General features: G+C 36.8%; 1 protein-coding gene across 1 annotated transcript in view; it reads left to right on the top strand.

Moving 5' to 3' along the window:
* The window catches only part of si:dkeyp-121d4.3 (uncharacterized), a 44,082-nt gene that overhangs the window by 12,028 nt on the left and 6,199 nt on the right, over nucleotides 1-25,855 (top strand). The window contains exons 7-15 of the mRNA XM_056250412.1: nucleotides 12,462-12,683; nucleotides 14,608-14,745; nucleotides 14,860-14,949; nucleotides 15,075-15,197; nucleotides 19,997-20,227; nucleotides 23,338-23,475; nucleotides 23,684-23,788; nucleotides 24,387-24,481; nucleotides 25,129-25,843. Of these exons, the coding sequence (XP_056106387.1) occupies nucleotides 12,462-12,683; nucleotides 14,608-14,745; nucleotides 14,860-14,949; nucleotides 15,075-15,197; nucleotides 19,997-20,227; nucleotides 23,338-23,475; nucleotides 23,684-23,788; nucleotides 24,387-24,481; nucleotides 25,129-25,843 (1,857 nt within the window). The remainder of the gene's footprint in view (nucleotides 1-12,461; nucleotides 12,684-14,607; nucleotides 14,746-14,859; nucleotides 14,950-15,074; nucleotides 15,198-19,996; nucleotides 20,228-23,337; nucleotides 23,476-23,683; nucleotides 23,789-24,386; nucleotides 24,482-25,128; nucleotides 25,844-25,855) is intronic.

The raw sequence follows: 25,855 nt of genomic DNA on the forward strand, positions 1-25,855 counted from the left end.
CGCTCGGCTCTATGATTGGGTGTCATCAGTCATGACGTATCGCGGTCACTCTCGCGTGACGCTGCAGTTCTTCATCATCATGAAAGTTGGTTATCTGCATGTGTTTTAAAGCCACATCAGTCTAAACTTCTGATATATGGTTTTCTGAGCACACGCATCCGCACAGAAAGCTGGATGTCAGACGGCGCGTCCCTTGAATATTAAACCAAGTTCTCTTTCACATGTTATTGTGCTTAAACTGTCAAAAACGCACAAAGTTCACATAAACAGTTGGTCATATCTGTGAACTTAAACAGCAAGTGAAGAAATCGCATGTGTATATTAGATCTGTGTATTAAAGTGACAGCGTACTGCAACCTACTGCTATATATGCTGTTAATAAGACTCAAACAACAAAAGAAAAAGAGAAAATCACTCAGCTCTTCATTGAATAACTCTAGTTGCTGGTAACACTTTACAATAAGGCTCATTAGTTAACATTAGTTAACGTGAACTAAGAATGAACAATACTTCATTCAGAATTTATTAACCTTAGTTAATATTAATTTCTGCTTTTACTTGTACGTTATTTAAATCAAAGTTTGGATTTATCAACATTAATGCACTCTGAACTAACATGAACAAACAATGAACCGCTGTATTTTTATTAACTAACATTAACAAAGATATATAAATACTGTAACAAATGTATTTCTCATTGTTAGTTCATATTAGTTAAAGGTGCCATAGAATGCATTGATACAATATTTTAAATTGTTCTCTGATATCTACATAGAAGGTATGTGGTTTAGGTAAGGGCAAAAATTCTCCAGATACGGTTTAACATGTCCATTTACAACCCTAGGATTTGTCCCTAGAATGAAATGGGCTGTTGTTATTACCTTATTTGGAAGGGTCATGAATAATAATGTTGAGCTCTGCTCGGATTGTCTGTTTCACAGACAACTGTAAGTAATGTACTCTGAAATACAAACGTGCAAAATAATCATACTTCAGTTCTCAAACAAAAAAATATTTAACAAATTGACTAGATGCATTGTCAAATGACAATCGTTTCAACTGAAGTGGTGGAGAAGGTCACATTAGCTAGAAGGAGCGAGTGAGCTGTGTAAGCAACCAAACTAACTAGCCTAGTTAGCTCCTGAGTTTGTGTTTTTTGATGAAATATAGGCTAAATTATAATACTACCCGACAAAAGGGATTGACATAGATATCTACAGTTGTATTTTGTAGATTTATATGACAAGACAGGCCGGAAATAATATTAAGCTTCGTGTAAATAGGTCACCATACTATTGTTATATATGCTCGGCTTTAACCCCCTGGGGTCGGATTGTCTCGCTTTTTTTCTTATCAGTGCAAAAGAGACTCAAAATACTCGGTTGATTTTGATCTTACATATAAGTGTGATACATCATTAGATCCTGTTAAGTTTCTATTTTTTTTGTGGATACTCACAATAAAAACAAAGTGTTGTGCTTTTCACCAAATAAAGAAAAACAAACATGATGCGAGTTCAGCGTTCTCTCTGTCAGTGCAGTCCATTCTGAAACGCGTCCTAAGATTAACTATAACTCCGCGATTACTTGTCACACAGGCACGAGAGATTTTTCTTTATGAAGCTTGAATTCTCTTCTTTTAAATGAAGTAATTTATATAAAAAACAAATATTCTCAGTTTATGCAATCTGTATGAAAAGAGAGTGCTGTCAGTATTTTTTTCCCAGCTCATTACACTTCATTACGCGTTAATCTGACACGCCCACGGAGGACGCGCGCTATTCAAACGCAAATGTCGAGGCAAGCCATGACAATGCCCACATCAGCCGTTCCACCGCGGTGGTAAAATGTGTGGTGTATTTGCTGCCTTTTACCGCTAAGAGGCGCTACAATCATAGACTCTGAAAAGTGTTCGTTTATTCCGGTTTATTCTCTCTAATGTGTAATCTGCTGCCGCACCGCGCTGATTCAGCAGGGTCGGCGCCACGAGGGGGCCCCAGGGGGCCTGGCCCGGCCACCTCGGTCACTGTGCCCCCTCACCTCTGGTCAGCACATCACCCTGCCTCGGAAAGCGATTTCAGCCGCTGAGACTCAGCAACAGGCACACTACCACTGTGCCCTCTTATGACATATAATTAACTTAACTACACATTTATATATAGAGGCCTATATAGAAAAAACTATTTTGTAAATTAATAGTTTTACCTTGATTAAATCAGCTTTGCAACTTTGCATTTGCGACAGGCGATTAACTAAATTACGTCACTAGCAGCTGAAGAAAATAGGCCTACGCAACGAATGAAAAGACCTCGTTCTGAGAAAGTTTAACACTTCCACTCGTCGACTGCAGCTTTTCTAAAGGGATGTGTTTTTGCTTTTTTGTCTTTGTTACTAATATGATTGATTATATAGCCAGTCAGGGGCCAGCCAGAGAATTTTTAAGGCAGTTGCTGAGGGGGTGCTAGATCATTGACAAGGGGAGCTGCGCAATTATATATTATATATTTATACTATTAATAAATGAGCAAAACTTGGCCACTCAATATTTAATATTCAATTATTTTAATTTTCACAATTAAAGTTTTCATTTTACTAAATTGAACAAGCACATTCAGCATTCAATCAAATATTCTTAAAGATTTATTATTAATAATGTTATTTCAACATAATATCTCCTTATTTCGACATAATATGTGTGCGTGCATAAAGCAAGATGCTTGCAAATCCGGTGACAGGTGATTTTTATTAATAAAATATTTTTTTTCTGTGTCAGCTGCAAGATGAGGTTGACGATCACCATCTCCGTGAACGCGCCTATTCACATATTGGATTACATAACCAGGGAGTAACCTAGGCTATTTCTTTTCGTTTTGAATTGTTTCGTTTAAAGACACTTCAAGCTTTATATATTTCTCATCTGTGAGGCATATGCTGAGTTTTGGTTAATTTATGATGAGATGCGCTCCAGTTCACGTGCAATGCAAGTGATCGCGCAGGCGCCTCCATGTCATGATTATATTGTCTGCTATATTTGCTAGGCAATTGGTTGATGAAAAATGTATTAAAATTAAGATACAATTTATACAAAACGAAATTCACTTTAAAGAAAGGCTCTCTACAAAACAAAACGTACATTGCCTCTTACATTGAGTGGGTCAAAATCATTTCTGACCCACTCAATGTCTCCCGATATATACATCCTATCTTACTCATGCTGTTAACTTTTCATAATCAACAAAAATGGAAAAATATTCCATAAAATAAAATATAATAAAATATATATAAATAATATTGTAACAAATATAAAACTAAATGCGCTTATTTAATGGCTACAACACGTATAGTAGGCCTATTTGTACGAATTCCTGCACATTAGTTTAATTCTGAATTTTGCACTCGTAAGTTGAAAGGCATTTTTTTTGTGTATAGTAACACATATCTGCAACATTTATCAAGTTCACGGATATTGTGCATGCATTTATTAATCATTATGATACTAAAATCATAATAAAGTGCTGTACTATGTGCAAAAAAATCAGATCATAAGCCAAGAATATTGACGCAACGCGTTTAATTAGCCTACACATAAAGCATTTTCCTCCCAGGAAAACCATTATAAGAACGCTTGGTTTAATGCAGATTAGAATGTCCCAGCAGTTGTTATGTCGAAATAACGAGATACGATGTCGAAATAACAGATAGGCCTATTATGCCGAAATAATATTATGTTGAGTGGCTCTGTATCGTCGCGTCGGGTATGGTGGCATGATGGGGTTGTTGTTTTTTAATTAAAAGTGTGTGTATTGTTATTATTATTAGTTTTGAGGGTGGGAGAGGTAGGCCCCCCCAGGGACACATCGAAGCCCCCTCGTTCCGTATGTCCTGGCGCCGACCCTGTGATTCAGAGCGATTGAAAGCTGGTAGCAGATGAATTCAACAAGTGAAACGTAGTTAAAATAATTCATAATCACAATACTGAAATTAGGCTACTGAAATGTAATTGAATAAATAATGAAAACATTTCAACAACATCAAGGGTACATCAATGAGGCTTTACAACTGTAACAGCGTACAGACGGTAGCTCAGTGATCAACGCAACAACACGAGCTTCGAGGAGCTTCAATCCACCCGAGATCGAATCTCAATGTAGCATACATGTTGTTAACCGATGTTGGCCTACAGCGTCTATATTTTACCACCTTCATGCTTAAATAGCTAACTGTTTATAACTGTTTACTTATTTAAAGTCAAGAGTTTTGTTTGATTATCATTACAACATAAATTTGCTACATTCCTGTAGAACCGCAGCCGCTGCACAAACGACAAAAACTGATGAAGGAAGATTGTCAGCCGATTGCATCAGAAAATGAAAATGAAGAAGCTCGTCTTTAGTCTGCTAAATTATTGTGTAATGTAAAAGAACACTAAAATGACTTAAGTTTGAAACCAATTTCGGACATTTCAAGGTTTAAATAAAGTGTCGGGACAGTTTTTTAAAATTTAAAACATGGGTTGCATCGGGTTTAGAGTTTATTTCTTTTGCGATGCAAAATAAGAAACACTAGGCTAATCTTATTCTTGCGACATTTTAAATTTGTATTGCCAAAGAAATGACATCTAAATTAAACAATTAAAACCGTACAAAACGAAAATTGTCCAAAGAAACATAATTAAATTAAAAACATGCGTTTTTCTTTGGCTCTCTCGAGCTGGATCTCTTTTTAACAAGTTTATTTAGTCTCCCTCGCTGCACGCGCAGGGTCTCTCTCGAAATTAAGCATTTCAGGGTAAAAACACATCATACAGCTGATAATACTGTATATGTCGCTGCGTGTCGGCCATACAAATCACGAAAAAGTTATTTAGCCTTTAATTGTTGCTTCAAAGACACAGCATGCCTTGTTGAATTCACCTTACAATAACTTCAATTGAAATTTGGTGTGAAAAAAAAAAACTTAAAATAGGCTACAATAAATAAACTACAATATTTATAATTTAATAAGATATGGGGCCTACATTTGGACACAGATTTATCCTTACAACAATTTTGCCTGCTCATCAGGCTGGCTATCCGACACTCTCCATATGAAAGAGGAACATTAACACCTTTGTCCAGCAAATGTCCCTCCAACCCCCCACAGGCTATCGGAGTCTGAGGCTGACTTAACACAAAGAGAAGTCGCAATTCACACTTAAATCGCTATTCTAGACAGTGTTGATAATGAAGGAATTAAATGATTTAAGTTACATGTAGCCTAGTGATATTTCTGTCATAAAAGTTTATTACTAAATATTTCATTATTTCAATAATTAATGAAATAAAACTGGTTTGGGGCAGCTTTTTCCAAGCAAAACTAAATATAATCTGAAAAAACGCTTGTTAATTTGTTGTCATGAACAAAATGTTCAACTTAATATTAAAGTCTACAGGGATCTTTGGATCCTTACAACCAGGCATGCAATTTGTGAATTAAGTTTTTATTTTATTTTGTATTCAAATAAATATCGAAACACGGTGCTTCGTGGTAATGCTGCTAAATTAAATAACATTTATAGAATAATTATGAACTTAAATGAAACAATATCGCAACATTTCGACAAATACATTATTATGTTTTTACATTTTAATTCAGGGCGATTTAGCCTACATTTAATTAGAGCGAGATTTTCACCCTTGTCTTGTCATTTTCTCATTGGGAAGCGCATGTTTGAGTAGATCCTCTGTACCTCTCGTTTTCATATGGATTAGCCTACATAATCAGATAACATTTATTAGCCTAAATATTTAGACATTTAAATTCTTTAGACATAGCCGATTTCTTATAGTGACTGAGCTGAAGTGGCTTTCGGTTCATTTTTGTGACGCGCAGTTCCCGGAGACAGAGAGGACAGATATACTGTTTTTGTCGTTAGCCTAATATGAATACAAGTTTACAGTTTTGAACGATGTAAGCTACTCCACTCTTATCTGTATGACCAAAAAATTACGGAGTCGCCTATTAAGTTATTTTAGCTGTAATAATGAGATAAATAAATTAATCTAAATGAACGCGCCGCCGCGTTTGTCGAACACTAACTCACCATGCCAGAATAAAACCCGACTTTAGAAAAATGCATAGGGCCACTCGGCGTGGTGTGCCAAAACACTTAATTCTAAACTTCAATATTTCATTCAAAATAATCTCAACACGCTTTGTGAAATTTTGAAAAGCCGTGCATGCATTCAGGCCACTGGAACTAATGAACAACTGAAACGCTAGTTTTGATTTTATTGTTTGTCGTTTAAACGTGCCTGTTGCATATCTCTATTTTATATATTTGATATTGGTGAAGTAGCCTAGCCTATAGCATTGATTAGCTGTGGAGGGAGGGGTGTGGGGATTAAAATAATTCAGCAGAAGTAGGGATGTTTAGACCAGAAGGAAATCCCAGTCCCCCCTGGCAAATCACACTTTACTTAAAACCATGTTTTTAAAAACTCTAGGTTGTAGGGAACAGACCTCTCTGCCATGCGCGCGCACGGGTTGGAGCACAATATCTGTCTTGCATGCACGCTCGCTCTAGATAGATTACGGGATATTTTAACTAATTTGCGGTATAACTAGTCGATCACGAGTGGCTCAACAGGTAGATCTATAGATAAACTATATCTTTCAGGAATTTGACCGACCGGGTTGACACTTCAGCGTGAGCAATCGGGGGTGTGGCGTGAGAGCCTGGAATAAAAAAAAATATATATATATAGCCTATATAAAAAAAACTGTATGGTGTAACAGAGTTTTAGAGCTAGACAAATCTCTCTGCAATAATAAATATAAAATTTATAGCAGACCATATTTGTGCGGGATTTGAACCTGTGACATCTTGATGATGAACCGTAAGTTCTACCGCTCGGCTATGAATTTTGTTACTGAGAAATATCCAAACGTTTGATTCTCACATGAGCGAGAAAACGTTTTTTCTTTAGCCTGTGAGTGTAGGCCTACTTTAGCCTTTTACAGTTTTAAAAGATTATATCTTATCTGTATGACCAACAATTTGTTGTAGGCTTATTTGGAAATTACCATAACTTGTAGTATTTCATCCTTAGGCTACTGTTAATAGACATTAGCCCCACTTACGTTTTGCTAAATGTCCCTTTGCGCCACCTGGCGGTCATTTCGCGCCAGGTATTTATTTATATTTATTTATTTATATATATATTGTCCTTGCATTCTTTCTTGTGTGACACCCCTGAATGAAAGGCTCATTAGTATGCAGTCTGCTCAGGTGAGAACTGCCTAATTATTCATGAGGGGGTTGGGCCGATCCGCCCATCCGCATATTGCCTTTGCAAACAAAAAAATGTTTTTCACAATTTAAAACAATCTATTGTTTTATGTGAATGATTAGCCAGAATGATTTTCAGATCAATTTGAAGCAAATACTCTAGGCGACAACATCCACTAGTCAAAAGTCTTGTGGACAGATATTTAGTATGTTATTTGTGGCCTTATATTAGAAACTTTATTTTTTATTTTTTTCAATAACCACGCATAAACAATATTCTCTCAAAAATACAAACATGTACATACATGTTGCTCACATATTATGGTAGCCCTGTGTGTGCTATATAGAGTGTAATTTCACCTGTGCCATTAATATGTTTATAAGCAACTGAAAAAAGCACAAATGTCAGAGCATGCCAAAACATCTCAAGGACCCCGAAAACACCTCAGACCCCAGAGGGTTAAACTGAAGCCTGAACCCGGCCTGTAGTAGCCGAGATTGTTTGACCCGACCTGAAGCCGAAATCCGTTGCTGTAGAGATGTCCCTGTAGGCTATTCTTGCTGCCATAAGCCAAGACAGCTTTGTAAGACCTACACCGCACGTACCCGCTGAGCTCTTTATTGGTTGAAACTACTAGATCATATCGTACAAGGTTTAAAACATTTAAATAGACACATCAAGTGGTTAAAAAAAGGTGTATGATTCAGACAGACGTACAAGTTAGCAGCACCCCTCCCCCGCTTAAGATTTAAGAAGTTAATGATTAATTCATTGCTAATTTTAACAACCATCGATTATGTGAATTTGTAAATTGATGTAAATCTGATGCTCTCTAGAGTGAGTATGTCCCTCCTCAACTTTCAGTTAAGGTAGGAAAGAAAAACTGCTTGTCAAGCTATTTGATATGGGGTTTTAATCTCACTATTCAATATTAATCCACTTGTGTACAGAGAATAGAAATATGAGAGCTTTTCAGGGGAGGAAGAGAGAGTGCTGAGCGTTGAGGGAGTTCTGCAGGTGTGTGTGTGTGTGTGTCGGCCTTGAGTGATAAGCAGAAACATTGAGTGGGAACACTGAGCTGCCTCGACCCACTATCACAACAACTTCAGGGACAAAATGACTTAAGCAAATACATTCATCACTGCACATATTCAAGCATTACTCATATCAACTATCATCACCTCATATACAATCTTTTTTAACCATGTATTGACATAATTAATTATGTTTGCTGCTGGCCTTGGTGAGTTAGATAAGAAAAGGATTGAGAATGTCTGAAGGTTTCAATTCCTTTAACATGCACTGGATGTGCATCAAGGCCAGTTTGTTATAGCTTTAGAAATGTCACTAGTTTGAATGTAATTTAATTTATCATATTGTTACATCTGTCCATGACGACATACACCATACTTAAAGTCATAGTTCACCCAAAAATCTTTCATCATTTACTCATCCTCAAGTCGGTCAAAACCCATTAAGACGTTTGTTCATCTTCGAAACACAGATGAGGATAGTTTCATCTTCATAGTTTGTCCCTCCATTGAAAGTCTATTCACCCAAAACGCAAAAAGAGATTGAATAAAAGCCTAAATTAAATCTGTCTCTTCAGACAAATTGGATTAAACTGCTCAATTGATATGGATTTATCTTCCACTTTCAGTGGAGTGACAGAAATCTCTCAGATTTCATTAAAATATCATCTTTTGTGTTTCAGAGATCAACAAAAGTCCCATTAGGTCTGAAATGACATGAGTGAGTAATTGATGACAGCAATTTCATTTTTGAGTGAACAAACCCTTTAAATAGCATAAAAATTAAATTACAGAAACACATTTGTGATTCCGAGGCATGATCGAGGCATGATCTTATATCTGCCGTCTTAAGGGTTGGAGTCTGTTTGTTATTGTAGCACTTAAGTATTGCTGTTCATAACAGCTAGTTTCGATTTGGGCCATTGTCGGGATACTTGCTTTCGCTGTGCTAATTGCAAGGGCTGTTAAAGCAGATATAAATTAGAAGTAAATTCAGGTGAAAGCCAGGACAGCAGTCACTCGGTGAGAACGTCAAGAGCGCGTAAGTTGTTTTTTCTTAATATACAGTTCTCCTGTTGCTCTGTTTACCATTTTGTCAAGTAAGTAGGGCTATTTTCGATTCTTTGCTTCTTTGTAATTTTTATCTTCACTAAATATCTTTATTTGAATTAGTCGCGTTCCTATTTTGAATATCTGCCGTCTTAAGGGTTGGAGTCTGTTTGTTATTGTAGCACTTAAGTATTGCTGTTCATAACAGCTAGTTTCGATTTGGGCCATTGTCGGGATACTTGCTTTCGCTGTGCTAATTGCAAGGGCTGTTAAAGCAGATATAAATTAGAAGTAAATTCAGGTGAAAGCCAGGACAGCAGTCACTCGGTGAGAACGTCAAGAGCGCGTAAGTTGTTTTTTTCTTAATATACAGTTCTCCTGTTGCTCTGTTTACCATTTTGTCAAGTAAGTAGGGCTATTTTCGATTCTTTGCTTCTTTGTAATTTTTATCTTCACTAAATATCTTTATTTGAATTAGTCGCGTTCCTATTTTGAATATCTGCCGTCTTAAGGGTTGGAGTCTGTTTGTTATTGTAGCACTTAAGTATTGCTGTTCATAACAGCTAGTTTCGATTTGGGCCATTGTCGGGATACTTGCTTTCGCTGTGCTAATTGCAAGGGCTGTTAAAGCAGATATAAATTAGAAGTAAATTCAGGTGAAAGCCAGGACAGCAGTCACTCGGTGAGAACGTCAAGAGCGCGTAAGTTGTTTTTTCTTAATATACAGTTCTCCTGTTGCTCTGTTTACCATTTTGTCAAGTAAGTAGGGCTATTTTCGATTCTTTGCTTCTTTGTAATTTTTATCTTCACTAAATATCTTTATTTGAATTAGTCGCGTTCCTATTTTGAATATCTGCCGTCTTAAGGGTTGGAGTCTGTTTGTTATTGTAGCACTTAAGTATTGCTGTTCATAACAGCTAGTTTCGATTTGGGCCATTGTCGGGATACTTGCTTTCGCTGTGCTAATTGCAAGGGCTGTTAAAGCAGATATAAATTAGAAGTAAATTCAGGTGAAAGCCAGGACAGCAGTCACTCGGTGAGAACGTCAAGAGCGCGTAAGTTGTTTTTTCTTAATATACAGTTCTCCTGTTGCTCTGTTTACCATTTTGTCAAGTAAGTAGGACTATTTTCGATTCTTTGCTTCTTTGTAATTTTTATCTTCACTAAATATCTTTATTTGAATTAGTCGCGTTCCTATTTTGAATATCTGCCGTCTTAAAGGGTTGGAGTCTGTTTGTTATTGTAGCACTAAAAAAAAAAAAAAAAAAAAAAAAAAAAAAAAAAAAAAAAAAAAAAAAAAATACTTTCCTCTATATCCTCGCTTGCCTGCCTTATGCTACTCCGAGCTATGGCTGAACTTTGTATTTTGAGCACTTCTTGCGTTGCTTTTGCCTCTTCACGATGGCTCGCTTGGTTTAGTCCTCAGTTGTAAGTCGCTTTGGATAAAAGCGTCTGCTAAATGACTAAATGTAAATGTAAATGTAAATGATCTGTAAGCTTCAGATAGTCAGCTCTGGAAAACTAGTCACTAACCATTTTGCTCTATGCTGTTTTATTATTTTGATATCATTAATTTCATGTTTACCTGCACCTAAACATCACAAACTGTGGTGGGTGGCTCCTCTTGCGAATCTGATCACCCTTACCTTTCTAATTGGGAGATTGATTAAATCTGTCCTGCATGGATTTAAAAAAAGCTCTTTCTCTCTACTTAATTTGTGTATGTAATGTAGCACGTTTATGAGTCTGTGGTGGAGATTATGCTTTAATGCAGTGGTTCTCAAAAGTTTTTGGTCACGTCCCCCTTTAAACCTTTCAAAAAATATGGTGCCCCCCAAGCCCCACCCCACCTCTGACTACCAAATAATTTCACAAAGAATTGTAAAAACTGAAAGATTTTTTTAATTGAAAAACACCTGCAATAGTTTCACTTTGTAAAGCCATTGAAACATTGAAAAATATTACATTAAGAGGGAATGATAGGTTAGAACATAACTTTTAATGTAAATAAACAAAAAGTGCTTTTTTTGAGCGAGGAACTTCTTTGTCGGTGCAAAGTCAACGGTCTGAAGAAGAAAGTTTCACTTTATAAAGGCGAAGCACCAACCAACCACTATTCACCCAACCAACCACTATTCACGCACTTAAACGCTGTTTTAATGTCTTTTCTGTTCTTCTTCTGCTGATCTTCTGCAGTACCTGTGCACTCGCCCCACACTTTGACCACTACTTTAATGTGTCATGGTAACAATGTCCTGTTTAGAGATGCACCGATTGATCGGCTGGTGATCGGAATTGTCCGATTTTCACGTGATCGGCCATGATCGGCAACCGGCCGGTCAGTCTGACATATGCCGATTTTATGGCGGTCAAATGCACTCGGGCGCCGCATGATTAACATCGCGCAACATCAGCATCACACGTGCACACGGAACGCACATGTTGGAAACCTCGTGAATTACGGCCGTTTCACAACGCAAACGTGAGCAGTGCGTATTATTTCCGGCGTGCATGTAAATCAACGAGTGCATTCACACCGCGAGCGTCGAGCAGGAGCAGTTTCGATGCAGAGTCTATTTTTGCTGCGCTGCTCACGCTCACGCTCAATTAAAGAGAAAGCACACTTTTGATGGACAAAATAAATATGATTTCACACAAAAGTGCCCAAAATGCACAGAATTTTCATGTCTGGTGTGTTTTAACAAGAACTGGAGTATATGTCAGAAAAGAAAATGAATTTTGTTTTTGAAATGAACACATTTTTTTAGTTGGATATTGGATGTGAAAAGAAGAAAATGGTTCTTCCATAACACTGCACTTTAGATGTGTGTGAATTTCCCTCACCAGGAGTAATTTATATAGTCCTATTTTATAGAGATTACTGTTCAAAAATGTTCTATGCAAAATGTAAAATGTTCTACTAAAGAAAAGAGAGAAAATAAATATTTGTGTGTGCTTTAAAGTGATTCGAAAAAATGAAATCGGTATCGGCAGGTCAAACAGAAATCGGAATCGGCCTAGAAAATTGTAATCGCTGCATCTCTAGTCCTGTTGTATAGAGTTGTACTAAGTGAAGCATTAAAAATCTCTTTCTTTATGTATTTAATCAGGGCAATGTGAAGGAGGCTAATCCTGGCCGCATCAGGACCATTATCTCTACGGATCCCATTAAACTGCCCTTCGGCAAAGCGGACACCAACATAACTCTGCTACTGTATGATCGTGTGGAGTTCCAGTTGCTGACAAATGTTATTACCAAGGAACAAAGAGCCACAAACATCAAACCAAAAACACCAGACACTTTTCAGCTCACCAAAGAAATCAGGGAGACTGTAAGTATCCCATCATCCACCGACCGTTTTTCTCGGTTTGTCTTTGAAAGTTTAGAACTGTTGAAGTAAATGCTCGTCGTACACTTGTAACTGCTCATTCCTTTTATTTTATTCAGAAAAAGCCATATTGAATTAAATGAGCATTGTATCTGTAAGGTTATTTAAAACATTCTACTTAACTCCTGAACCTGCAGCGCGTCGCCGGCGGCCCCAGATTATTGTTGATTATTGTTGATGTAAGACTCCAGCTTCGATATTTGACCACTGTTTAGCCAGTTGAATTCTTAATTAATGTCAGGAGTGCAAATTAATCAATCGGTAACTCATGATATTTTGAATAGAATAAAAACATGCACTCATATTCAGTCACGTCTGCTGTGATTTATTTGTTCACGCAGCTGCACTGAACAGCGGCCGGTAGGGCTCTTAGTCCAAAAGTGCGCATATTTGGAGAAATATTGATTTATTCTCAAGTGTTAACAAAAACTATTTTGTCACACAGAATATAATTTCTAATGATTTCCCACTGAGTTTTGCAACCTGAAGAGCTGAAAGAGCATTCAAAGCACGCTCTGTCTCTCCTGTTCCGGGTCTTGTGTGAGTTATAACTCAGTGAGCGCTCGTTCGGTCTAGAGTTGTCAATTATATTACGTGTCGTGACCATAATTCCTGTCCTTCTGAATGACGATGTCCTGTACACTTGTGTGTGATTTTTATGCCATTTGGGGTATTTTTATATCAATAAAGGTTGTTTACATTATAAGTAGATGTAGTGCTTGGCTTCTTCACGTTCGTCTTCTCACCGGAACAAAGCAGAATAAATGCTGTTCTTTTGAACTTTCTATTCACAAAGAATCCTGGAAAAATGTGTAACCGTTTCCACAAAATTATTAAGCAGTAAAAATAGTTTTAACATTGATAATGATTTTTTTTTTTTTTAAACATCTTCCATTTATTCATTCTCCTCCGCTGGTCCGTGTGACAGCAGGCTAAGAACGGCCACCCACAAGCTTGACTTACTACCACAAATAATAGCACCATTATTAATAATTGAGCACCAATAATAATTCATAATAAATTAACACCTAATCAGCATATTAGAATGATTTCTGAAGGATCATGTGACACTGAAGACTGGAGTAATGATGCTGAAAATTCAACTTTGCGCATGTATGAATAAATAAATGCATTGGACTTTTTTTCTTCTTTTTTTTAAACTTTTAAAAAAAGCCCTTTACTTTAAATTAATTTTAAGGCCAAAATGTGTGACAAAATAGTTTTTGGAATATACAGCCTATATACTGTATATTCCAAATAATAGCACCATTATTAATAATTGAGCACCAATAATAATTCATAATAAATTAACACCTAATCAGCATATTAGAATGATTTCTGAAGGATCATGTGACACTGAAGACTGGAGTAATGATGCTGAAAATTCAACTTTGCGCATGTATGAATAAATAAATGCATTGGACTTTTTTTCTTCTTTTTTTTAAACTTTTTAAAAAAAGCCCTTTACTTTAAATTAATTTTAAGGCCAATCTGTGTGACAAAATAGTTTTTGGAATATACAGCCTATATACTGTATATTCCAAACCTTCTGTCCAACAGGACAAGTATCATCCTGCACCTTTGTGCTAGACATGAATGATCCTAAACCATGCGGCTTGAGAACGTGTGTGATTTACTTTTCTAAATGGTCAGGCTTACCATTTTAGCCTAGCAGAAAATGGGCAAAATGTGATGTAATGTATGTTTGCTTTGAAGGAGAGACCCAAGACATATCTAGAAGCCACAGTATTAAAGAGACTTTGGTGTCAGCCTGGTTAACACCTAGAACACCCTACCCTGAATTTTGCACGGACAAGCACTACTTTTCTTCTGAAAACATAATATATTTATTATTATTTTATCACAGGGTGTGGTCATGAACAAGAGCGAAGGAACCCTGACCATCATGACAGAGAAACATGGTAACCTGACGGCTTCTGCTGCTGACCATTTATCAGATGACGAGTTGAATGTCATGGATGAAGTGGAGCTCACTGTTTTGACTGTGAGTAAAATGATAAGGGCTCTTTTTTTTTTCACCAGTACAACTTATCTTTTGCTTTTGTTGTTGATTGATTGTATTCGAAGCTTCATAACATACAAATGCTGTGTGTTGAAGGTGAATGACACCAAGAAGGCCATCCGACTCAAAAAGCTGCCTGAGGGCTCTGTGACCTGTAATCAGCAAGCAAAAGGCAATGAAGACAAGGTAGTTTAGACTAACAAAAGGACTTGTTCATTCATAGTTGTCCTGTTTTAGATAACTTTATACATTTTTGTGCTCATTAAAACTTTCCCTTTCTTCTAAATCACATTCACATCTCTGTCTATCAGTGGAAGCCTGTGACCATGGAGGCTGGTTCTAAAGAGTCAGGCTCCTTCGATGTAAGCAGTGCGAAATACGAGGGGACGATTGCCAAAATCGCCCCAAAGAAAAGCCCAACCCAAGAAAAGGAGGTAGGCTTTTCACAATCCCACAACCTGAACACAAGAAACTGAAGAAGTATCTTGATATGTTTAATCTTGTTCTGGAGTATGAATTAGATAAGGAATAACGTAAGACTGTAATGTTATTTAATCACATGTTAAATCTCTAAAGCTGCACACTAATGCCGCGTTCCAGGCAACCTGTAAGTTTTTCCAACCTTATACCCGTTAAAGTGCACCCACCCGTGAACTCGTACTAGATCGATGTACTCCCAGTTACGAGCTCTGACGTCACATAGCCCGCGAAACCATACAAAACAACAATGGTTTGTTTACATCTAGCTACCACAATTCCTTGCGCTCAGGTAGTTTGGCGTGACTGGCCTGGAATGCTACAAAGTCGTGAGTCGTGGTTTGAAGTCGCGATTTACCTGCTCAAAAACCCGTCTGGAACGCAGCATAAAGCCCCACATTCACAAATAGATCTAGTTGTTGTTTGAGAACATCTGATTGGAGATTGGAGTAAACCTCTGCTCTACATCTAAATATTGTGGTGGAAATTCACCTGTAAATTAAGTCAGGCCATTCAAAGGTAAAATTATCAGATTGGATAAAAAGGGCAAAAATGACCCTGTATGTCTTATATATTTATATCATTTAATATAGTTAACCAATATTACACAAAGAGTGCCGTTTTTCTCCAAATATCAGCATGATTACAAACGTGACATTGACTTTATACAACGTACAGTTCAATAAACAAGTTAATATTAGTGACTTACATTTTAGACATCAAATCGTCTGTAAGTCCACAGCACTGTTTAGTCTCTGAGCAACACTGAATGAATCAGCTTTTTGAACGAATCAGCTGAATCAATGATTCAATGACTCGCTCATTAAGACTCGCCGAATAAATCAGCCGTTTGAATGAATCGGTTGAATCTTAACGACTCATTTATTAACAGTGACTTACTGCCACCTCCTGGCGGGTTTAATTTCACATTTAAAGTATCTTTTCATTTAAATAATTTCAAATAACAGTATTTAACGTTTTATATTTTAAACATTTCAAAACATTATTTATGCATCTTTAACTGTTCTTCACTGATTAACTTCAATAAAGGTTGATCTAGTTATAGAGCCCAACCGATATATCGGCCGATATTAGGCGTTTTCCTAACTATCGGTATCGGCCTTTATAATGGCCGATAAATTAATATTTAAAAAAAAATGCGGTTTAGTGATTCATGTAAGGGTGGCGCTGCCAATAAAGCACCTAAAAGCTGTCACAAAGAACTGGCAAAAGTAATGATTGTGAATACATCAAATATAGCAAGGAGACATTTTAATGTTTTATTAATAAACAAGTGTTTTCAGTCAGTTGATGACGCTGACTCGCGATCTTCAGTGAACACGCCAGAGAGAAATGCACAGTTCATACGGATTACAGCAGAGAGCAGTCTGTCTTTCGTTTTGAATTGTTCTGTTTAAAAGTAGACATTTCAATATAGATATATTTCAGCTGAATTTTGGTTAATTTATGAGACGAGTTGTAGTTCACGCACCGGCGACTCCGTGTCGAGATTATCTATTGTCTGCTATATTTACTACTTATTAAATCCAGGCAATTGGTTGATGAAACATTGATTAAAATTAAGATACAATTAATACAAAACGAAATTCACTTTAATGAAAGGGTTTGTGCTTTCTGTTTTGAGGGCTCTGTGAAAGTCTTTTAGTGCCGCTTTCAGAGCGCTCAGGTCCGTTGTTTTTTCCTCATAAATGCGAACACGAAAAATAAAATAAAATGAATATTTTATGTTCTGTTGAGAGCCAACCCTTCTTCATCCGGTGGGTAGTAGCCTATTAGGCTACTTTTGATTTGCGCAGTGTAATTCACAGAATTGATTTCTCTGCTACCAGCCTCTGTCACGTATTGTGTGAGCTTGTGATGGAAAGCGCGCAGCTGAGAAGTCCTGATTATATTGTCTGCTATATTTACTTATGTATTAAATCCAGGCAATTGGTTGATGAAACATTGATTAAAATGCGTTGCGCGAGCGATAAATCTCCGACAGTAAACTGATGCCCCATTACTTTATAACAGGCGCTTTTTCGCGTCTCGGGTAATCAGCTGTTGCGACGCGAGCAATAATGGCCGCGTCCGGTGTAGACAGTGTTGAAGCTCATTCTGCCTAACGCTACGCTACACAAGCAATAATTTATATAATTATAACACTATGTTTCACGTTTAGTACATTTTGCGTACTACTTAGGCTATTTAAAAATAGTATAAAAGTACTGTAGGCCTACATAATTAAAAACGTTTTCATTATGATATTATTAATTTTACTTTAGTAAAAAGATCTGAGTTCTCCCTCCACTGGTAGAGATTAGAGGAATTAAGACTAAAAATAGAAGATAATATTTTACATTAAATTAATACATGATTAACTAACTGTATTTTTTCTATGTACATTTCTGAAATGCACTTTCTGTAAAGCTGCTTTGAAACAATATGTATTGTGAAAAGCGCTATACAAATACATTTGAATTGAATTGAATAATAAGGTTTTGTCAGTGACACTTTTGATATATTTATTGATATGTTATCACAGCATAAAGATGCATTTGAAGTGCTGCACAGGGTGTAAAATATCGGTGCTCTTTGGTTGCTTGGGATAGTAATGCTCAAAATCAAAGTAATAATCCAAGGCACTCGAGTTGTGTATACAAAAAAGTAAAAAGCCTTTATTGAATCATGGCTTCTATCATTAAAATTGGTGACAGATACACCTACGCGTTGCGGCTATCGCCTTCGTCAGGGTGTGCATCACACACCCTGACGAAGGCGATAGCCGCAACGCGTAGGTGTATCTGTCACCAATTTTAATGATAGAAGCCATGATTCAATAAAGGCTTTTTACTTTTTTGTATACACAACTCGAGTGCCTTGGATTATTACTTTGATTTTGATATTTATTGATATGTTATGTTTTATATAACGTGACTAAATTAAAAGACAAAGTCGTTAGTGAAGATTATGCAACAGTATTTAGAATATAATATAATATAACATGCAATGCAAACTAGTTTGATTACAGCTCAAATGTATCATTCTCATTCTATCATCACCCTGTCTCCATTACATATCTTTGTCACACAAGTGTTTGATCACCACATTTGAGTGATCATTGCAAAACGTTTATATATTTATTCTGTTTATACTGTGTATTCTATATACAGTACCCATCAAAAGTTTGTACACACCAATAGGAAAGTGTGTCCAAAGTAACTTTTGACTGGTACTGTACTATAATACACATACATAATATTGCTACTGTATTATAATATACACATAAATAATATCGGCCGATATATCGGTATCTGGCTGTTTTTTATCGGCATCGGCCCCCAAAAATCCAAATCGGTCGGGCTCTATCTAGTTATATAGTTATACATTTCATTACAATTTCTCTAGCTGAAAATCTCCTGTTTAAACCTACATGAAAAACCTGAAAAGCACCGTTTATTTCATTTATATGTTTGTTCTGTTGTATTTATTTGTGCTATTGCTCGTGATTTTGAATAATTGTTCACATTTTATTACTGTTTAAATTCATCTAGTAGCTTTTGGTGTCATAACCTTATTTATTATGGTTACATGTATCAAAAATAAGAGAACAATACTCTTATTTTATAGGCCCATTATATTTTCTTTATTAATTTTTTGTTGTAGGCCCAGTGAACATTTTGGCAGGGCAAGTAAAAATTTGAACCACTGGCCCGAGCGGGGCAGTAGAAAAAATCCTTAGCATTGAGCCCTGATATATATAAATAAACATTTAAATGGTGGCTGTTATTAGGGGTGTTCGATTTCAGTTTGTTTGTGTATTATTATTTTTTTCAATCGACTCCATTTACTTTACATCAAAAGAGGGTCAGGAATAATAGAAGATTGCAGTCGTTGTTACACACACTTTCCTGACACAAAGCCATACAATTCCTTTATTAAACAACATGCTTTTAGCGTGACAGTCCAAATTAATCAAATTTAGCGATTACATTACCTTTACTTGATGAGTAGCTAGCTATCAACATTGTTACCTAGCTGTTGCTGATACCTAAAGACCTGCAGAGTGAAAAGTCACGAGAAACAACCGTGGTTGAATAATATGTCAGGATTAAATAAATGAGAAAAAAGGCATTCTTTAATGAATTAATCTCATTATAATGTTCGGGTAATGGCGCTACGTGCACACGATCATTGTCTTAAAAGTGCTTGGACAGGAGAGTTAGATATTAGAAATAAGTACAATACATACAAAATGCATTCAATAAGTACACTCATTGATGTGTTTATTCCTGATTATGGTTAGTTTAATGATTATTTTTTCTTGCTGACTAACGAGTTTATGGACATTTAATGGCTTTTCTGACGTAAATGAAACATTACGTGCCATTGTTTACAAGCTATTTTATTGTAAGTATTGGTATTTATTGTTTGAAATTGACAGAATTTGAAAGCTGAGACTTTGTTTCATATCAGAAGGCTCAAAGCTCATTGCGATTTAGGATGCGTGCTACAAAGCTGTAATCTCTAATGCATAGTTAATACACAAAGAAAAATAATATTTACTGTACAATAAGCTGTAGAGATTTTTTTTTTTTTTTTTTGCTTCCAGAAATAAAAAAACTGTTTGTCACCTTTGTAGTTTTGAGAACATAAGAGGGTTTTTTGGAAAGTCCCATTGTGCTCTGCAAGTTGCATTGAAAAGATGTGCAGTTATAGCAGTTGTGTTCCAATTATTTCTTTTCTTTCTTTTTAGCAGATGGACAAGCAAGAGCCCACTTTGGGTCTTCTGGTCACCACAGTGGAGGGCACTGAGAAACGGTTATCTTTTAGATCAGGTGACGTGATCACAAAGGCCACCATGATGATCGGTGACAAGGTCCAGTTCAACATTTCCACCAACAGCTTAACCAAGGAGGAGTGGGCTGTCAATGTAGAGATCCTGCCAGAAACTTTCCAGACAGACTCTGAAGAGCAACGAAAGATAGTGAGTGTTTTTCTGTTGTTTTCATGCTGATTTGGCCCATTCACATAAGATGTTGAGTCTATACAATATGTAGGTAGTTGTTTTGAAGTAGGCACTAGAGTTGATTCGCAGCTGCACCATATCTTGGTCTTAGCTTAGCACGGTGCATCTAGCTGTCAAAGATGGAAGTAGCAAAGATGCTATTATAGTTATAGGCAAAGAAATGTCATTGATTGATCGCAAACATGAGTGTAGGGAATGCACCAAAATTAAGATCATAATAACTTTTTCAACTAAGCTTTGCTTGGAGTAACTATCAGTTCTACGAAAGATATAATTACTTTTTAAGCTATTATAGCAGTGGTTCTCAAACTTTTTGACTTGAAAGCCACACATGGTCCAACATGATTTTGCTGATGCCTCCTGGTTAAGAACCACTGCATTATAGTAAAGCCCAAAGTACTCTTTGGTTTTTATGCGTGCGCTAGGGTATGAATATAGTGTTCTTTCTGTGCACAGGATGATTTTTTGAACAGCTTGCACATGTACGTTTTAATTTTTTTTGTGCTAATTAGTATGTCCACAATGTGGCAACACTGGCCCGGGCTGTTGCTTCATGAACGGAGAAAAAAAAACTTAGAAGATGGACCAACAACAAAGTACAGAGACATGCGGTCAAATAGGCCATGAATTGAGAATTCATTCTCATGATACATTATTTCGTTCACTTTTTTTTAGTTAAATCGTGGCCTTGTTGAACTAATTTGTTCCCTCGTTTTTGATTTAATTAAAACGAGGGAACAAATTATTACAACGTAACCACGATTTAGTAGCCTGGGAAAACCCAGACAACTTCCGGCATATTTAGATTTGCTCTGAAAGTTAGTCTGGCAAAGAGCTCATTCAAGCCGCCATTTCCAATCCGCCGAAATCGAGGCACCAATCAGAAACGTTGGAGCGGGCTTTACACGATGAGGACAGCGCTGGGATTTTGAACATGATTTTGAAGCAGATTTTGTAGCCTACATTACAAAGATGGATGCCGCCGTCGAACATCACTCGCTCGAATCAGCTATCGCGTCTGTTTTAAGCGATTTGAACGTTTCCTTTTTGTTAAAAACCGAGCAAAGAACAACACTCGGAGATGTTTCTGCCGCTCTGCATACGTCATCTCCTTCATCGCTCTGATTGGGTTTAGGTCTATCCACGACGTCCGTTGGTGACGCCCCTCTGGAAAAGATTTGTCTATGAAGCTTTGCCAGACCATAACTCAGTTACAACTGAGACTATTGAGGGAAAGAATTAGTAAAACATGCTGACATATTAGTAAGTCGTGGGAACGAATTCTTAATCCATGTCCACGATATCACGATATTCTTAATCCCCCCCCCCCGCATATCACACATTTGCGAAGCTCTGTAAAAGGCTGCACCAATAGACGCCCGCCTTAACGAGTGCTTGGTATCGCTTGTTTATTACGAAGACACCAGTCTCAATGTGAACATGGTTAATAATAATTAGTTATTTGTATATAGGACTGTACTTACACACAAAGCACTTTTCAGAGACAGGGAATCTGTGTTATAATACACAGACTGATGTAGCTTATTATGATTATTGAGGTCCATAGGAGAATTTTACCTGGGATACACAAAAAACACCCTGGGATTGCAGAGTCTTTGTTTGCTTTAACATTTCAGGCATATCAGGGTACATTTACACGACCACGATATGCTTAAAACTGAGAAGTTTTCCGTGGACATCAGTGTTTTTACAATGTTTTGATATGAGCAGTGTCATGTGGCCTTTATTTCTCTAGCGCTTTATCCAATACAGATCGTTTCAAAGCAGCTTTTCAGTGATAACAGGAACATCATTCAATGATGCAAACAGTTCATTTCGTCTGTACAGCAGCTCTAAAAGTAGTAAAAGTAGTCTAATAGTGTCATTGTTCAGCTGAGGTCAGATCAGTGTTGATTCAGTTCCATTGTCAAGATCAATTATTAAATTAATTGATTTAATCTACAAAGCAGTTCTGCAGAAATCAGTGATGTCATCGTCCAGCTCATTTCAGTTCTCATCCAATAGTGTCAGTACAGGCAGATCAATGATATTGTTGAATATTAAGTGTCCCCAACTAAGCAAGCCAGAGGCGACAGTGGGAAAGAACCCAAACTCCATCAGGAGACAGAATGGGGGGAAAACATTGGGAGAAACCAGGCTCAGTTGCTCTGGCCAACGAACGAACACGGTGTAATTATGATTCAGGCTGCATCACAAGTCAGAAATCAGTAATCACAGTGCGATTAAACCAGTGTCGCGCTTGTTGCTTGAATTCACTTATCAGAGCGTGTACACATGCAAACATGAGCTCTTATTTACTCTACGTCCAATGAAACCTGGATAATTTATTGTGCACATTAATCATCTACATGTCAGTTTCTGATATGAGATCTGTGAAAGTAATGATTATTGTTCATATTTTTGGCGAACCAGAAAACCAAAAATGGTCAGGTTTATGGCTGTTAGAAATTAAAATGTCCAACGAAAGTGCCCAATCTTGATATTTTATTCAGGCATATGAATGAACAATACACCAGCGCCGAGCAGAAAAGGACCTCGCCCAAATATTCTTTGGTTATGATATATATAGTTAAAGTTTAAGGGGAGTAATCCAAATCTAACCAATAGAACCATACATTACATCATATCAATACGTTATATAACAAGTCTATAAATGGTCAGTATCCAGTCAGATCTCCTCTGGGTCCTTGAGATCCAAAAGGCTTCTGTAATACACAATACATAGGAAGGACAGAACTCACTCTCTCTCTCAGAGTCTAAGGGTCCTTCTTAATATGAAACAGATGTTTGACTTGCATACATACAAAGGAATGTACAAACAAGCAAAGCCTTTTCACTCTGGACAAAGCTGAGATAAAGAAAATACATTTCTAACAATGGCATTTTTGTTTTTTAATTTTGGTGCATCCCTACATTTTAGCATTTGCAGAAGAACCAGAACCAGTGAGGAACAGGTGCTGTGTTTTGCCAGTGCTAATCTTTCAAATATGATCTTTGTAAAGTAATTCGAGATTTACTTTTGCTTATGCCGTGCTTCCATCTATTAGGGGCTTGTTGTCAAGCTGGATGATAATTCAGGGTTCGTCAAGACACAACAGGACCCGCAGCTATTTTTTGACATAAGTGAGGTTATGGAGGACACCAAACTCGCTTTGTATGAGAAGGTTGAATTTACGTTAGTACCGGTAAGTTCTCAGCCGATGAAACATCACGATCTCTGTTGCATTTCATTATTACCGTGTTACTACAGTATAACCTTTTGTAACTGCTAAATTTTTTCCTGCCCAGTATTTTGTTACTGTAGTTCTGGCTTTTGCTGGAAAAGTAAAGGATACATTTTGGATACTGATCTGTCAATCCAGCTTTTTGATGTAATTACTATACTATTTGAAGAATGAAGCAGCTGAAGGGGGAAATCACGCTGTTAGAGTCAGAAGGCTGAATGAAAGCGTCTTCACATCGGCACCAAAATTAGAGGCCTTTGGGGTAAAAGAGAAGGTGCAGTACATCAGTTTGTTGTTGTAAGATTTATATACTAGGGCTTGCACGACTACTCGATTTACTAGTCATCCAAAAAATGTGTTAGTGGGTCAATACCTAATAAATCCCAATACACTGTGCAGCATCAGTGGACAAATATATGTCCCTCTTGCTTAGTTTTTGTTAGCCTCTGTGTAACATTTGATTAACTTCAGTGTAGTTTGCAAGAATTTGAGCTTTTATATGAACAAAGACCATCTCATATGTTTGGTTCTTTGGTGCTTTATGAATGACCAGGGTTCACTGTTTTCCTTTTGCTTGATTCTGAATATATCTGTCCGTGACCAAATGAATGATATGCAACAACACTGGGACAAAGTTTGAGGAAAGGGCAATGTTCCTCTTTCTGTCACCATGTATGAAATAAGCTAAACTCAAGTGATAGATCCACTATTATTTAGCAAAGATCCCAATGCATGCTTCTTTTATCAGAACTAATCGACTAGTCAGTGCAACCCCTAGTTTATACAATAAAGAGTTTATCAGTTTAGTAACTTTACGTGGTTTAGTTGATCCCTAAATGTGAGTTCTACCGCATTTGCTTGGCTGCCTGCAGAAGAAAATGACCATCAAACTGCTGAAGGATCCAAAAGAATATATCAAGGTAGAGGTCAAAACAGAGGACAAAAGCAGTGAATCAATGGATGTAGGGTAAGTAAATCATGAGTAAGTAGGTCAGTTTAGCGCATTAGTGTGTAGATGTTCTGAAGTAGTACTTCATTGGGATGTAATGACATTAACAGTAAGTCTGACAGTAAAAAAATAAATCTCCTTTTTGTCATAGATAGGTGGAAGTGAAATGTTTGGTCCCAATGCAAAAAAATGTGCTCCAAAAAATAAGTATTTTATCTTCATTCGTTTGCTTTCTTGAATACAAAATATGTCTAACAGAAAATAATTAATTCGTTTTTTTTTTTAAAATTGCTAAAATGTAATGTGTTGTCAAGCGCATGGAACGGACATCAAATGTGATAATGTAGATATTTCACATAATGATAATAAATAGTTACTTATGTATATGTACTTTACATCTTAGTGAGTCTTTCCAATGAAAAATGTTGTTTTAAACATTTGATTTAAAGGCTTGTCATTGCAAAAAATCATACTCGTTTTGAATACTTGTGTATTGTAATTATTATTCAAATTAATTTAGCTACTTATTCATAGTATGTATATTTAAGGTTTTCCATTGTAGATCTTCCACTTTTCACAGTTGTTTTATTTATTTTTTTAAACATTATGTTTTAACATTGAATACATTTTAATGTGATGTGTGTTGACAATTTCTTGATCTTTAGCAAGCCAAACAAGGGAAAAGACAAGGCACCGCCATCTTTGTCATCTGTAAAAGATCTGAAGAAGGAGAGTGAAATTAAACAAGAGAGGACCACAGCTAAAGGTGATAGAGTGCGGAGCAGAAGCAGGGAAAATAGTCGACGCAGGTATAGTCGAAGCAGAAGCAGAGAAAGTGGCAGACGCAGATATAGTCGCAGCAGAAGCCGGAGCCGAGACCGAAGTAGGAGCCACTACAGCAGATACCGAAGTTCCAGCCATGAAAGGAGGGAGAGTCGATACAGACACAAACGCAGTCGTAGCAAAGAGCGCCGACGGAGTTGCAGTCGCAGCAGAAGCAGAGAAAGAAGCACCCAAAGTGCCAGGAAGAGAAGCCACAGCCCAGCCGACAGATACGATCGCTATGCAAAACAAAGCAGTAGTAAAGATTCAAGCAACAAAAACAGGGCTAAAAGCCCTAACAATGTAGATGATGAATTAGTGAGAAAAAAGAGAGAGCTAATGGAACTCAATGAAATGATTGCACGTAAGAAAGCTATTGTTGCTATGGAGCAAAATGCAAAAAAAATTGAACCTGAGCTTGAGATAGATGGAAAAAGTGGAGTTACAACATTTGATTATCAACATGTGCATCGTGAAAACTTGTGGATGCCTGACCTAAAACCAGTGAAGTCCATCTTGAAGAAACAGTCTGAACCTCAAACTGATCATCAATCTCAGGTTTGTTTTTAC

The sequence above is a fragment of the Rhinichthys klamathensis genome, unplaced genomic scaffold (genome assembly GCF_029890125.1).
Source record: "Rhinichthys klamathensis goyatoka isolate OS25496 unplaced genomic scaffold, OSU_Roscu_1.1 h1tg000003l_1, whole genome shotgun sequence".
Lineage (NCBI taxonomy): Eukaryota > Metazoa > Chordata > Actinopteri > Cypriniformes > Leuciscidae > Rhinichthys > Rhinichthys klamathensis.